The sequence below is a fragment of the Ranitomeya variabilis genome, chromosome 5 (assembly GCF_051348905.1).
Source record: "Ranitomeya variabilis isolate aRanVar5 chromosome 5, aRanVar5.hap1, whole genome shotgun sequence".
In the NCBI taxonomy this organism is placed as follows: Eukaryota; Metazoa; Chordata; class Amphibia; order Anura; family Dendrobatidae; genus Ranitomeya; species Ranitomeya variabilis.
This window is the reverse complement of record NC_135236.1, coordinates 84,287,436-84,301,410: the sequence shown is the minus strand read 5'-3', so window position 1 is coordinate 84,301,410 and position 13,975 is coordinate 84,287,436. Positions and strand designations below refer to the sequence as shown.

The 13,975-nt window shown below is 45.1% G+C and overlaps 1 protein-coding gene across 2 annotated transcripts in view; it reads left to right on the top strand.

The window, feature by feature from the left end:
• The first annotated feature begins 490 nt into the window (after positions 1 to 490).
• The window catches only part of DBNL (drebrin like), a 34,782-nt gene continuing 21,297 nt past the window's right edge, over positions 491 to 13,975 (top strand). The window contains exons 1-4 of one of the 2 annotated variants that reach the window (XM_077262787.1): positions 491 to 783; positions 9,354 to 9,409; positions 9,577 to 9,689; positions 9,773 to 9,847. In XM_077262787.1, the coding sequence (XP_077118902.1) occupies positions 701 to 783; positions 9,354 to 9,409; positions 9,577 to 9,689; positions 9,773 to 9,847 (327 nt within the window). In that variant the 5' untranslated portion in view covers positions 491 to 700. The remainder of the gene's footprint in view (positions 784 to 9,353; positions 9,410 to 9,576; positions 9,690 to 9,772; positions 9,848 to 13,975) is intronic. The other variant, XM_077262788.1, reaches the window with a different exon arrangement.

The window sequence follows — 13,975 nt, the reverse complement described above, 5'->3', positions numbered from 1 at the left end:
ATTGCCTCAGGAGGTTTTTGAAGTGTTTTTTCCCACCATCCTGACAATGACAAGTTTGGAGCGTATTCCATGTAGAATTCACCTCATAGAAATTACGTCACTTTTTCCCCTTCATCTCGGTGCGTTTTTTTGGGGACAAAATACGCTCCGAAAACGCCTCATGTGAACAGCAAAGTGGATTTTACATTGAAATGAATAGGAAGAGTATTCAGAAAGGATTTTAAGTTGTTTTTGAGGAGGATTTTGAAGCTGAGGTAAAAGCCCTGGGAGAAAATACCCTAATAACTGATTACTAAGATGATACAATCTATTGTTCGATGTTATCAGCCACTCCAAGGTCCCTGATCATTTCTGTATCTTTACAATCTCAGATGTGACCAGTTCTGGGAAACATTTGCATTTGACGGGTATCAGTAGACCCCTTTACTAGTTGCACTTTCTAGCTGTGGCCATTAATATATAGTGCTGAGCTTCATGTAGGAAATGTAGAAACAATGGTAGACACAGGAAAGGGAACAGAAAGCATTACTACAAGGTGACTCATGAGGGGGCTGTTCCCAGTGCTGCCAGCAGATGGCGCTGCCCGGGGAGGAGCTGAGCTCCCTCCTGCACAAGAAGGAAGCAGTGCAGGGTGCAGTGTGCAGCGCAGGGTGCAGGCTGGAGGAAGTGCTGGGGGAGCAGTGACACAACACATCCCATCATGTCTGTGAACCTCAGTAAGAATGGAGCTGCTCTGCAGGCCGCCTACAAGGACGTGGTGGACGGGAAGACCAAGACTGACTGGTGAGTGTGCCTGCCTGCATGGGGTGTGGACAGGCTGCAGCACTGCTACCCCTGTGCTCCCTGCCTACAGCTGTATACTGCAATATCACCTGTGTGTATAGTGCTGGAGAACAACAGGAACAAGGCATGCTGAGACTTGTAGTTCCATAATGCTTGCTTCCTTGATTGCTGACTTCCTGCATTCAGCATTGTGACAGGTTGGTGATCTGCAGCTGCTAGTGAAGAACTACAACCCCCAGCATGCTCTGATAGCTGCAATAATCGGCTGATGTGCTCCCGCTGCACCGATATGAATGAATGGGCGACCATGAAGTCTATAGCTGCTGTGGCTTGGAGCAGCAATAATCTGTTGAGATATTTTAAAAAAGGGGTCGTCTTCCTAACACAAGCCCCCTGTTTGGTTAGGGCTATTTGTCAACATGCGACATAACATCTCAGCGTCTGCTGCTTTTTTTTGAATGGCGCAGGGGTGCACAGCAGTCCCATAGACTGTGGACGGAGGGGAGGACGTCCATGCGCACCGCTGCGCCATTCTAGAGGGGGCTACAGAGCCTGGATCTTGGGATTGCTGGGGGTCCCAGCAGCTGAACTCCAAGTGATCAGTAAGTTCTGACCCATGGTATCGGGAGTAAATTAGTTTCCCAAGGGGCCACATGTCAGACCAGGACTGTTATGGAATTTAATTCTACTCATTATTTTTGATTTATATCGTTTAATCAGCTAATATTGAGTGTAATTAAGCCTGGTGACTCGCTTCTAATACACGTTACCGATGGGCTTGTTGTCACTTGTATTCTTACCTGTCGCAACTAAGCATTACCGTATCATTTACTGCTTTTATGAAGTTTATTTTTATTTTTATAATCATGTTTATTCAGTCCTTGTATCATGATCAACAACTCCCAGCACATTATGGTGTGATGTCGCCCGCGCACAGTTGGGCGGAATTATTTCATCCGGTTGTATTATGCATCACATCTGCTTACTGTGGATGCCCAATATATACCGCCATATAGTACTCAGTACAGCATCATATATTAGAAATGCCATAAAAACTTAGGAACATTGCAACCCTAGACTTCTATGGATTCTGAATTATATCTACCTGCGGAGCTTTAATGAGGCCTACGTGTATGACGCCATCTAGTGATATGCAAATGTGGAGAGTACATCAAACGATTCTCTGATTCATTCCCTGCACACCGGCGTCGGCAGCTTAGTCACCTGTAAGTGACATATAAACAGTCATAATGTCCTCATTAAAGTACTGAGGATGGTGACGGAACCTGTAAGGCTGGACGCACCAGAAATGCAGCATGGTGGTCCTGGGTGGAGGATGCCACATTTATCAAATAATCCACCCCCTTTTTTGGGGGGTCTAGGCAACAACTTGTCAAAATTAGATGTGGCTTGTCACTCACTATTATTAGTTTTCAGGAACAGCTAGTCGCCCCCTGCAACATTAGTACCCGACTCTATCCTCCATTGTGTCTGTTCTTCATATGCAAGGGTCTGTACAGGATAAGAGCTTGATATATTCTCAGAATCTGGCCCAGAACCAAACCCCAAGCCCTGCGTCCCACCCGTGTAATTACACGTTAGCAGCGTACTTCTGGATGATATCACCTGACCGCCATGCACGCCGCTGTCTTAAAGGGATACTGCACATACAAATGAATAAGAAAAATACCTGCCTGTCCGTCTGCGAGGCTTCATACACATGGCATTGACGCCCTGTATGCCGCCATATGGTGCTCTGCGCTACACAGATATCTCCCTTAGAATCAATACTTCTAGATGACTATATCTCTAATACAGTACTGTATGTGCAATGTACAGTCTGAGATACATGGTGAAGTAGGGGCTCGTAGATGCATATGCAAGCCCTATAGCTACATATAGTTGTGTATGTATATACAGTGCCTACAAGTAGTATTCAACCCCCTGCAGATTTAGCAGGTTTAATAAGATGCAAATAAGTTAGAGCCTTCAAACTTCAAACAAGAGCAGGATTTATTAACAGATGCATAAATCTTACAAACCAAAAAGTTTTGTTGCTCAGTTAAATTTTTATAAATTTTAAACATAAAAGTGTGGGTCAATTATTATTCAACCCCTATGTTTAATATTTTGTGGAATAACCTTTGTTTGCAATTACAGCTAATAATCGTCTTTTATAAGACCTGATCAGGCCGGCACAGGTCTCTGGAGTTATCTTGGCCCACCCCTCCATGCAGATCTTCTCCAAGTTATCTAGGTTCTTTGGGTGTCTCATGTGGACTTTAATCTTGAGCTCCTTCCACAAGTTTTCAATTGGGTTAAGGTCAGGAGACTGACTAGGCCACTGCAACACCTTGATTTTTTGCCTCTTGAACCAGGCCTTGGTTTTCTTGGCTGTGTGCTTTGGGTCGTTGTCTTGTTGGAAGATGAAATAACGACCCATCTTAAGATCCTTGATGGAGGAGCGGAGGTTCTTGGCCAAAATCTCCAGGTAGGCCGTGCTATCCATCTTCCCATGGATGCGGACCAGATGGCCAGGCCCCTTGGCCGAGAAACAGCCCCACAGCATGATGCTGCCACCACCATGCTTGACTGTAGGGATGGTATTCTTGGGGTCGTATGCAGTGCCATCCAGTCTCCAAACGTCATGTGTGTGGTTGGCACCAAAGATCTCGATCTTGGTCTCATCAGACCAGAGAACCTTGAACCAGTCAGTCTCAGAGTCCTCCAAGTGATCATGAGCAAACTGTAGACGAGCCTTGACATGACCCTTTGAAAGTAAAGGTACCTTACGGGCTCGTCTGGAACGGAGACCATTGCGGTGGAGTACGTTACTTATGGTATTGACTGAAACCAATGTCCCCACTGCCATGAGATCTTCCCGGAGCTCCTTCCTTGTTGTCCTTGGGTTAGCCTTGACTCTTCGGACAAGCCTGGCCTCGGCACGGGAGGAAACTTTCAAAGGCTGTCCAGGCCATGGAAGGCTAACAGTAGTTCCATAAGCCTTCCACTTCCGGATGATGCTCCCAACAGTGGAGACAGGTAGGCCCAACTCCTTGGAAAGGGTTTTGTACCCCTTGCCAGCCTTGTGACCCTCCACGATCTTGTCTCTGATGGCCTTGGAATGCTCCTTTGTCTTTCCCATGTTGACCATGTTTGAGTGCTGTTCACAAGTTTGGGGAGGGTCTTAAATAGTCAGAAAAGGCTGGAAAAAGAGATAATTAATCCAAACATGTGAAGCTCATTGTTCTTTGTGCCTGAACTACTTCTTAATACTTTAGGGGAACCAAACAGAATTCTGGTGGGTTGAATAATAAATGACCCGCTAAAAAAACTTTTCCCAATTTAAAAAAAAATAAACAAAGAAATAACATTCTTTTTTGCTGCAGTGCATTTCACATTTCACACTTCCAGGCTGATCTACAGTCCAAATGTCACAATGCCAAGTTAATTCCAAATGTGTAAACCTGCTAAATCTGCAGGGGGTTGAATACTACTTGTAGGCACTGTACATACACATAATGTGTGTGTCTGTGTATATATGTGTGTAATATATACACACAAAGCCATTTATATGGATACACCTGGGTGGGCCATTTATAAAGTTGCATCCCAATGGCCGACTTCAAAATGGTCACCACCCATCTTGAAAAGTTTTCCCCCTCCCATATACTAATGTGCCATAAACATGAAGTTGATATCACCAACCATTCCCATTTTATTTAGGTGTTTCCATATACATGGCCCACCCTGTATTTTTTTTCCTTCTTGGGCCTTGAGTGACGCTGCTGCCTTCTGGGCCGGACAGTAACTACCAGATGCCCGGCCAGCATTTTGCACACAGTACGGTACGTTCAGGATAACTACTCAGCTTCCGAAGGCGACTGTCCTGTATGGCGTGCAGCAGCATCTCTCCACTCCAGAGGTGCAAAAAAAGAGGCGCCGCAGAATACCTTTCTAAGATTTTCTGCATGTTCCTTAAAGTAAGAAATGCACCTTCCCAGAAACGGTTGTAGGTGGAAGTGACGGGTCTTGGCTTGCCTGGCTGTCACAGTAATGGGATCTGTGCCCATTGTTTGACATGTATCAGCACTGAAGAGGGAGACAAAATAAAGTTAGGTGCTGTTCATACAGGCACTAACCTCCAGAAATATTTGACATCAAGAAAGGAGCAGCGTTCAGAAGTATAATTTAATCCCTCCCCCCAGTGCGCCCTATTAGTAAAACAATTATGCCTAAATAGTGTTGCTAGCTTTTGCGGGCTCTGCTCGCTACTGCAGTGGACGCGGGCTCTGCTCGCTACTGCAGTGGACGCGGGCTCTGCTCGCTACTGCAGTGGACGCGGGCTCTGCTCGCTACTGCAGTGGACGCGGGCTCTGCTCGCTACTGCAGTGGACGCGGGCTCTGCTCGCTACTGCAGTGGACGCGGGCTCTGCTCGCTACTGCAGTGGACGCGGGCTCTGCTCGCTACTGCAGTGGACGCGGGCTCTGCTCGCTACTGCAGTGGACGCGGGCTCTGCTCGCTACTGCAGTGGACGCGGGCTCTGCTCGCTACTGCAGTGGACGCGGGCTCTGCTCGCTACTGCAGTGGACGCGGGCTCTGCTCGCTACTGCAGTGGACGCGGGCTCTGCTCGCTACTGCAGTGGACGCGGGCTCTGCTCGCTACTGCAGTGGACGCGGGCTCTGCTCGCTACTGCAGTGGACGCGGGCTCTGCTCGCTACTGCAGTGGACGCGGGCTCTGCTCGCTACTGCAGTGGACGCGGGCTCTGCTCGCTACTGCAGTGGACGCGGGCTCTGCTCGCTACTGCAGTGGACGCGGGCTCTGCTCGCTACTGCAGTGGACGCGGGCTCTGCTCGCTACTGCAGTGGACGCGGGCTCTGCTCGCTACTGCAGTGGACGCGGGCTCTGCTCGCTACTGCAGTGGACGCGGGCTCTGCTCGCTACTGCAGTGGACGCGGGCTCTGCTCGCTACTGCAGTGGACGCGGGCTCTGCTCGCTACTGCAGTGGACGCGGGCTCTGCTCGCTACTGCAGTGGACGCGGGCTCTGCTCGCTACTGCAGTGGACGCGGGCTCTGCTCGCTACTGCAGTGGACGCGGGCTCTGCTCGCTACTGCAGTGGACGCGGGCTCTGCTCGCTACTGCAGTGGACGCGGGCTCTGCTCGCTACTGCAGTGGACGCGGGCTCTGCTCGCTACTGCAGTGGACGCGGGCTCTGCTCGCTACTGCAGTGGACGCGGGCTCTGCTCGCTACTGCAGTGGACGCGTGATGCATGTTACGTCTTTAGGCTGCCTCTTTTTTTTTTTTTTTTTTTTTTTTTTTTTACCATCAGGCACAGGACATGCACTTTTGACTTTCCTGCAGTCACTATGATCACTTTGTGCTGTTTGAGGAAATAATGCTTTTATTAAGTAGGAAATGGCGATGTGTAGGAAGTGACTGTTAACCACCTGCGCAATCTCTCCACAGGCCTCTGTGTGTCACCGTGCCTCCGATACAAGCCAGAAATTGGGGAGATAAATTTGTGGCCAATTTCCTTTAAATACTGGGACCACGGTGTGGGACAGTGTCTTGCAGTTTATGGTAGATACTTCCAGTACCTCCTCAAAAAAAAACAAAAGTAATTTTGTCAAAGTACTTGCTCCCCTTGTCAAATTAATATAATATTTTATATGAAGAAAAAAAATACCATCCTTTCTGGTAATTTGTCCACTAGTTCCAGGCAGGAGCAAAAAAAGATCAGCAATAGATGCTCCTCTTCTGGACCAGCATCAATCCTCAGTAGGTTGTGCGTTCCCCACCGGGTCTGCTGAGATAAACATCCAAAGAGAGCGATGCATAAGTGTGCAACCATTTGTAGCCACTGATTGGCTGCAGCGCTCACCTGAAACCCATTTTGGATATCGATCGATTAGCCAGCGAGGTAGTGTGTTTTTTTTGGGGGTGTTTTTTTTTTTTTTTTTTTTTTTTTTTTTTTTTTTCTTTCTACTTCACTGATCCCTTTTAATAAGGATTGTCCAGTAATCGAAAACCTGATCCAGGTGTAACTGTATTACCAGAAGTCTTGTTTCAGTCATATTACATGTTAGATGTTTGCTCTATGGTTGTCCAGTTGCTGAGACCTTCATCTGAAGGTGCGCTCATAGACTCGAAACCCCCACTGATCAAACTGCCTGAGTTAAAGGCTTTCTAAGCCTTTCTGCAATTACTTTTTAAATGGTCAACAAAAAATATATAAAACGTTGTAGTATATGTTATCTGAGAGAACTGCTTCTTTCTCCTCTTATTAGCCACTTCTTTCTGCTCCCTAATTCGGAAATATTCCTATTAATCAAAACAAGACGGTCTGCCAGCTCACTGAGTGATCTGACTACAGCTCATTGTTAAAGTGTATAGAGCAGAGTGAGAGATGGGGCAGATGCTTTCTACTAAGTGTTTGTCTCTTCATTGCTGGATTCACATCCACGCTGCTCAGTACTGCTGTATAATATCCCTCATGCTGCTTCTGAGGTTGTGTTGTATGACTCATGGCTGTGTGTACACTGTATAGGAGACATCATAGCAGTAAGTCTCCACCCACCAGCTCAGACAACTGTAAATTAGAGCTAAAGCCTGCAGAAAGAAAACCTCATGAAAATTCACGCTACAAGTCATGTAATGGCCATAATCGGCTAATTCTGAAAAGTGACCTGAAATCTTAGTTACATTATTAGAATCCTTTCATATTTAAACTTTATCTTCTGAAACTGATCACAGAATGAAAGTTCTTCTATATCTGATATGTACTATATTATATTTTATATGCACTGGAGCAAAGTTGAATATATCCTAAAGTCGTCGAATTATCAAATAAATCATGATTAAAAATGGTCTACCGTTTTGTGTTTGCAGTTCCTATACACACTTATGTGTCTTTGTGGTTATAGACTTCAAATGTTGTATATCGGTAGTAGAGATTGGCAGCACCAACCTAGGCGGTACTGGTCTAGTAATCCCCAGTGTATCAAGTAGGAAAGAACACCCTGCTGTTGATGTAACATTTGGGAAGAGTTCTTTGTCAAGTTATTGCGACGTTTCAGGCAGGGTAAGCCCTTTATCAAGCCATAAATTATTTGGATTGGGACATATGGCTGCCACACTCCCTCACCTGCTTCAGGTATTAGTCTAATGATCCCTACAATAAGTTTGATTCATTGAAAGGGAATTTGTCAGTAGGATCAACACTCCTATGCGTGTAGGGCATCGAGAGTTGGATAAAATAATACCTTGATATCTGTGATCCAGTGTTTTATTCCAGAGAAATCCAAGTTTTTCTTAATATGTAAATGAGTTAAGATCTATGGGCAGGACATGGATCTGCCTCCAGAGCTTATTTTAAATGAATGGTGGCATTAATGTGAGAAATATAATGACTGACAGTCTCACTGCAGAGCTGTGTGTGATAATTATAACACAGTACAGCAGAACTAAGCATTGTCTCATTACAAATATAGCTAATATAGAAAAATTAAGGAAACAGCCAAAACCTGTCAGATGATAAATGCACTAGCAGAATGCATCAGGCCCCCATTTTAAAGGCAGAGGCAGCAAAGGTGCAAATTACTGATAGAAACAACCACCCACACACCTACCAAATTATGGAGGGGTTGGAACGCCAGTCACACTGGTATATGTGGTGCAAAGTGGCCCAATGCAGCAGGCCCCTGCCTTTATCGTTGGAGCCTGCTGCATTTATCATCTGACGGGTTTTGGTAAGGCTGTTTCCTTATGGTATGTTTTTCTCATTACAAATATATTTGCATATGCAGTTGTCCTCTCATAGTGCTTCAGCTTCTCTCCCACACGCAGTCAGTAGGGGCAGTACAGCAGAGCTGACAGGACATCTGCTGCTGCAAATGTGTTTGTAATGAAACAAAGTTCAGTTCTGCTGTACTGCGTTAACTGTCATCACACACAGCTCTGTATTGAGATCAGGAGAGCAAAGTGTTAGTCAATACATGTCTCATGCTATCAATATCCCCCCCCCCCCCCCCCCCCCTTGGAGGCAGATTCTCAGAAGATCTATGGGTCGGGCACAGATCTCCAACAGCTCATTTGCATTCCAAAGAAATCCACGTTTTTCTTAATATACGATATCAGATTGCAGGTATCATTTTATTCAGCTTCCTATGACCTACATGGCCATATAGACGGATGGGAAGGGTTGATCCTACTAACTGATTCTCTTTAACTTGGTCTCATTTGACAGATGAATGGACAGTTCATTTTTGTGGAGCAATGAGTTTTAGAATGTGAAACAAAGGAAGTTTTGGTACCTATAGTGCTGGTAGAATGCTGATAGGGGAACCACCCACTAAAAGAGTGGATGATGGCAAGTTACAGATCATTAGAAATTGTTGCAGTTCCTGGACATGTGCCCCAAAAGCAGATTTTTATCTTGAGTGATGAGTAGCAAGCTATACTGAGAGTTGTAGTTCTATGGAAGCTGACGCGGCACAGACCACCTCTACTCGGGATTTTTTCTTGCTTTATAATATATTGCTGATTTTGACCTTCTTTTTATTGCAGGGCTCTTTTCACCTATGAAGGCAACAGCAATGATGTCAGACTGGCAGGCACTGGAGGTGTGTGGCTTGTGACCAGACGCAGGAAACCTTCGCAATACTGTTTGTCTCTGCTGTAACCACATGCTATCAGTAGTCATCCTGTGATAATCTGTGCTTCTACGTTGTTCTATTATAAACCGTCTCGTGTCTGTGACTCCATCATTCACGTCTCCTCCTCTTCATAGATGGAGGCCTGGAAGAACTTGTGGATGAGCTGAGCAGCGGAAAAGTGATGTATGCCTTCTGCCGCGTGCAGGACCCCAACTCCGGTCTCCCCAAATATGTCCTTATTAACTGGGTAAGGACATGGCTGAGAGCCTGATGACACATACCGATTCTTTGTCCCTCTCCCACTCACATCATGTATTCTTTCTTCTCCAGACAGGGGAAGGGGTGAATGATGCCAGGAAAGGGGTTTGTGCCAATCATGTCAGCACGTTGGCAAACTTTCTTAAGGTAAATATCCTGCGACCTTGCATCCATATATTCCCATATCGGTCCATTGATATATTCAGGGCCTTGTAAAGTCTTTCTCATTGCAGATTGGGTGACATAAATGTTCACGGTTTTGCCAATTTCCTATGTAAAATATTCTCAATGAAAGTAAAAATCGCCATAACTGTTTTTTCTTTTGTACTCCATCCATCACAGAAGACATTTTATCCAGTGAGGGGCTTCCTGATATCTGAATTTTAACACCTTTCTGACATTAGACGTAATAATCCATCCCTGGTCAGATAGACCCAGGTCACAGACTGACACCCGTCGCTAAGTGCCAGGAGCGGTTACACACCGCTCCCAGCACTTTAACCCACGAAATCACAGCATTCCATGAGACGGCAGAGGCCCTCTGCATTTGGATCGGAGACCCCGCGGCGTGATGAGAGGTCCTAGTCTTTGCCATGGTGACACGATGTAGTCATGAAACATGCTGATCATGCACAGTGTATCATCAGCAAGCTTCACTGTCAGTGCAGAGCTAACAGTTTCTACAGCATGGGAATGCTGCTGCATCCCCATGCTGTACAAGCGATCAGCCTGCAAAAAATGATTGTCCCATAGATATTGTATCTATAAATATTTTAATGAAGAAAAAATATAAGCAATAAAAGTACACATTTGGTACAGCCGTGTCCGCAATGACCCGCTCTATAAAACTGCCCCACTAGTTAGCCCCTTTAGTGAACACCATAAAAAAAAAAATGAAAAGCAAGGCAAAAAACAATGCTTTATCATCATACTGCCAAACAAAAAGTGGAATAAAACGAGATAAAAAAGACAGATATAAAGAAGTATCGTTCCGCTGAAGACGACATCCTGTCCTGCAAAAAAACAAGCCGCCATACAGCTCCATCAGCGAAAAAATAGAAGTTATATCTCTCAGAATAAAGCGATGCAAAAGTATGAATTGCTGGTTTTTGTTCATTCTGCCTCCCAAAAATCCGAATAGAAAGCAATCAAAAAATGTCATGTGCCCAAAAATGATACCAATAAAAACGTCAGTGTCCTGCAAAAAACATGACCTTGCGTGACTCTGTGGGCCAAAATATGGAAAAATTATAGCTCTAAAAATATGGTGAGGCAAAAACTATTTTTTGCAATAAAAAGCGTCTTTTAGTGTGTGACAGCAGTCAAACATAAAAACCCGATATACATCCGGTATCGCTGTAATCGCACCGACCAGAAGAATAGTTGCATAATCACGTATACCGCACGAGGAACGACGTAAAACAGAAATAAAACCAGTTCTTCACCTACTATTCCTTTTTTTTTTTTTTTTTTTTTTCTCATTCTGCCTCCTAAAGAGCGCAGTAAGGCTCGGCGCACATTTATCCTGCACTCTGCTCTAAGCGCTTACACTGGGGTTTCCATGTAAATCTCTGAAATATGTGATTCAGACAGAACCTCTGGCAGAAGATTCCCTATAATGAGGCAGATGGAGGCACTGTGGATGCCGTCTGACCTGTGATCTGGTGGTGTCCATCTTTTTAGGATTGCATTAAAGTGCCATCATCCACAGTTTTGTGCACTTCGGAAAATCAGGACACCACTGAACAGAGGCCAGATGTACTCCAGAGTAACTCTGGTGCCTCATGATGATAGTGCATGGATTCCTCGGGGTTTCATCTGAATCAGGTCACTCAGAGATTTTAGATGAAAACCCCAAAGTAAGTGCTCAGCATAGAGCGCCGGATAACTGTGATCCAAAACGTTATGTAAAATGTTCCCAATAAAAGCTTCAGCTCAATCCACAAAAAAAGCAAGTCCCACCTCACCTCTGTCACCTGTTAACGGAAATACATGGGGCTTCCAGGTTACTGGTAGTACAAAGTCTCTGGAAAAGTGAAATGGCTCCTCAACCACATATAGCATCCACATTTGGCGTTTCTGTAGTGATGAGAGGCCACCTAACTTAGTCTACGTTCACATTAGCGTTCGGCGCCGCAGCGGCGCCGCATGCGTCATGCGCCCCTATATTTAACATGGGGGCGCATGAACATGCGTTGTGCTGCATTTTGCGACGCATGCATTTTTTTGGCCGCAAGCGTTGGGCGCAGATAACGCAACAAGTTGCATTTTTTTTGCGTCCAACTTTCGGCAAAAAAGGAAGCATGTGTCGCAAAACGCAGCGTTTTAGCGTGCGTTTTGTTGCGTTTTTGTTTGCGTTGTGCGTTGCGTCGCCGACGCTGCGGCGCACAACGCAAATGTGAACGTAGCCTTACGGGTGCCTGTCTCCAGAAGCATGAGCTGGGCACTCTGTACTCGTGACTGCAACATACTGGTCACTACAACAGCAATTTTCACTCGGCAACATTCATTGCTGCCTGTTTCTGGAAAATCCCTATGGAGTCAAAATCGTCACTACACCTGTAGATAAATTCCCCAAGGGGTATAGTTTCCAAAATGGGGTCACTTGAGAGGGGATTCTGCTCTTCTAGCAATTAGGGGCTCTGTATATGGAGTCCACAAACTATTCTAGTAAAATCTGCGCTCCAGGAGGCAAATGGCGCTCTGTCCCTCCCGAGTCTCTCCGTATGGCTAAGTAGCACTGTACAGCCACATAAGAGGTATGGCCTCGTTCAGTAGAAATTGTGGGACAAATTTTGGTGACATTGTTACACATTCCCCAGTGTGAAAATGTAAGATCTGGGGCTTAAACAAAATTTTGGTGGTAAAAATGTAGTTATTTTTTCTTCACTACCCAATGGTATAAAATTTTGTGACACGATTGTGGTGTCAATATGATCACTGAACCCATAGATTAATTGAGGTGTAGTTTTTAAAATGGGGTCACTTATGGGGGTTCTGCTGTTCTGGCACCTCATGGGCTCTTCCAGTGGGTCATGGCACCTCCGAACCATAACGGTAAAATCTGGCGCTCCTTGCCTTCTGAGCTTTGCACTGTGCCTGAAAAATTCCTGACTACTTGAAGGGTAGTGGTGCATTCAGGAAGAAATGAACCTCAGTTTGTTGTAGAAAAATTAAACACTTGGGGCTAAAACAACGTTTTATTGGTAAAAATTTAATTTATTGTTTCTTCACCGCTCAGTGGTATAAAATTCTGTGAGGCACATGTGGTGTCAGTATGATCACTGCACCACTAGATGAATTCATTGGGGAGTATAGTTTGTAAAATGAGGTCACATATAGGGGGTTTCTGTTGTTCTGGCACTTCAGGGACTCTGCCAATGTGACATGGCACCCTCAAACCATTCCATCAAAATCTGCACTCCAATATTGCGCCTCTTCCCTTCTGAGCTTTGAACTGTGCCTCAAAAGTAGTATTCCCCTACATATGGTGTATCGCGTACTCAGGAGAAATTGCACAACGAACTGTATGGTGCAATTTCTCCTGTAACCCTTATGAAAATGCAAAATTTGGGGCCAAAATAACATTTTTGTGGGGAAAATGTTTTTTTTTTTTTTTTCACGGCACAATGTTATAAACTTTTGTGAAGCATCTGGGGGTTCAAGGTTCTCACCACGCATCTAAGTACATTCTTTGTAGTCTAGTTTCCAAAATGGAGTAACTAGTGGGGGGTTTCCACTGTTTAGGCAAATCAGGGGCTTTCCAAATGGGACATGACGTCCGCTAATGATTCCAGGAAATTTTACATTCAAAAAGTCCAATGACCCACTACTTCCCTTCCGAGCACTCGCGTGCACCCAAACAGTAGTTTTCTCCCTCATATAGGGTATTGGCGTACTCAGGAGAAATTGCACTACAAATTGTATGGTGCAATGTCTCCTGTTACCCTTATAAAAATGCTAAATTTGGGGCTAAAATCATATTTGTGGGGAAAATTTTATTTTTATTTGTACGGCTCATCTTCATAAACTTCTGTGAAGCACCTGAGGGTTTAATGTGCTCACCACACATCTAGATCAGTTCCTTGAGGGGTCTAGCTTCTAAAATGGTGTCACTTGTGTTGGAATTTCATTGTTTGGGCACATCAGGGGCTCTCCAAATGGGACATGGCGTCTGCCAATTGTTCCTGCAAATTTTGCATTGAAAAAGTCAAATGGCGCTCCTTCCCTTCCGAGCTCTGCCTTGCGCCCAAACAGTTGTTTTCTCCTTCATAT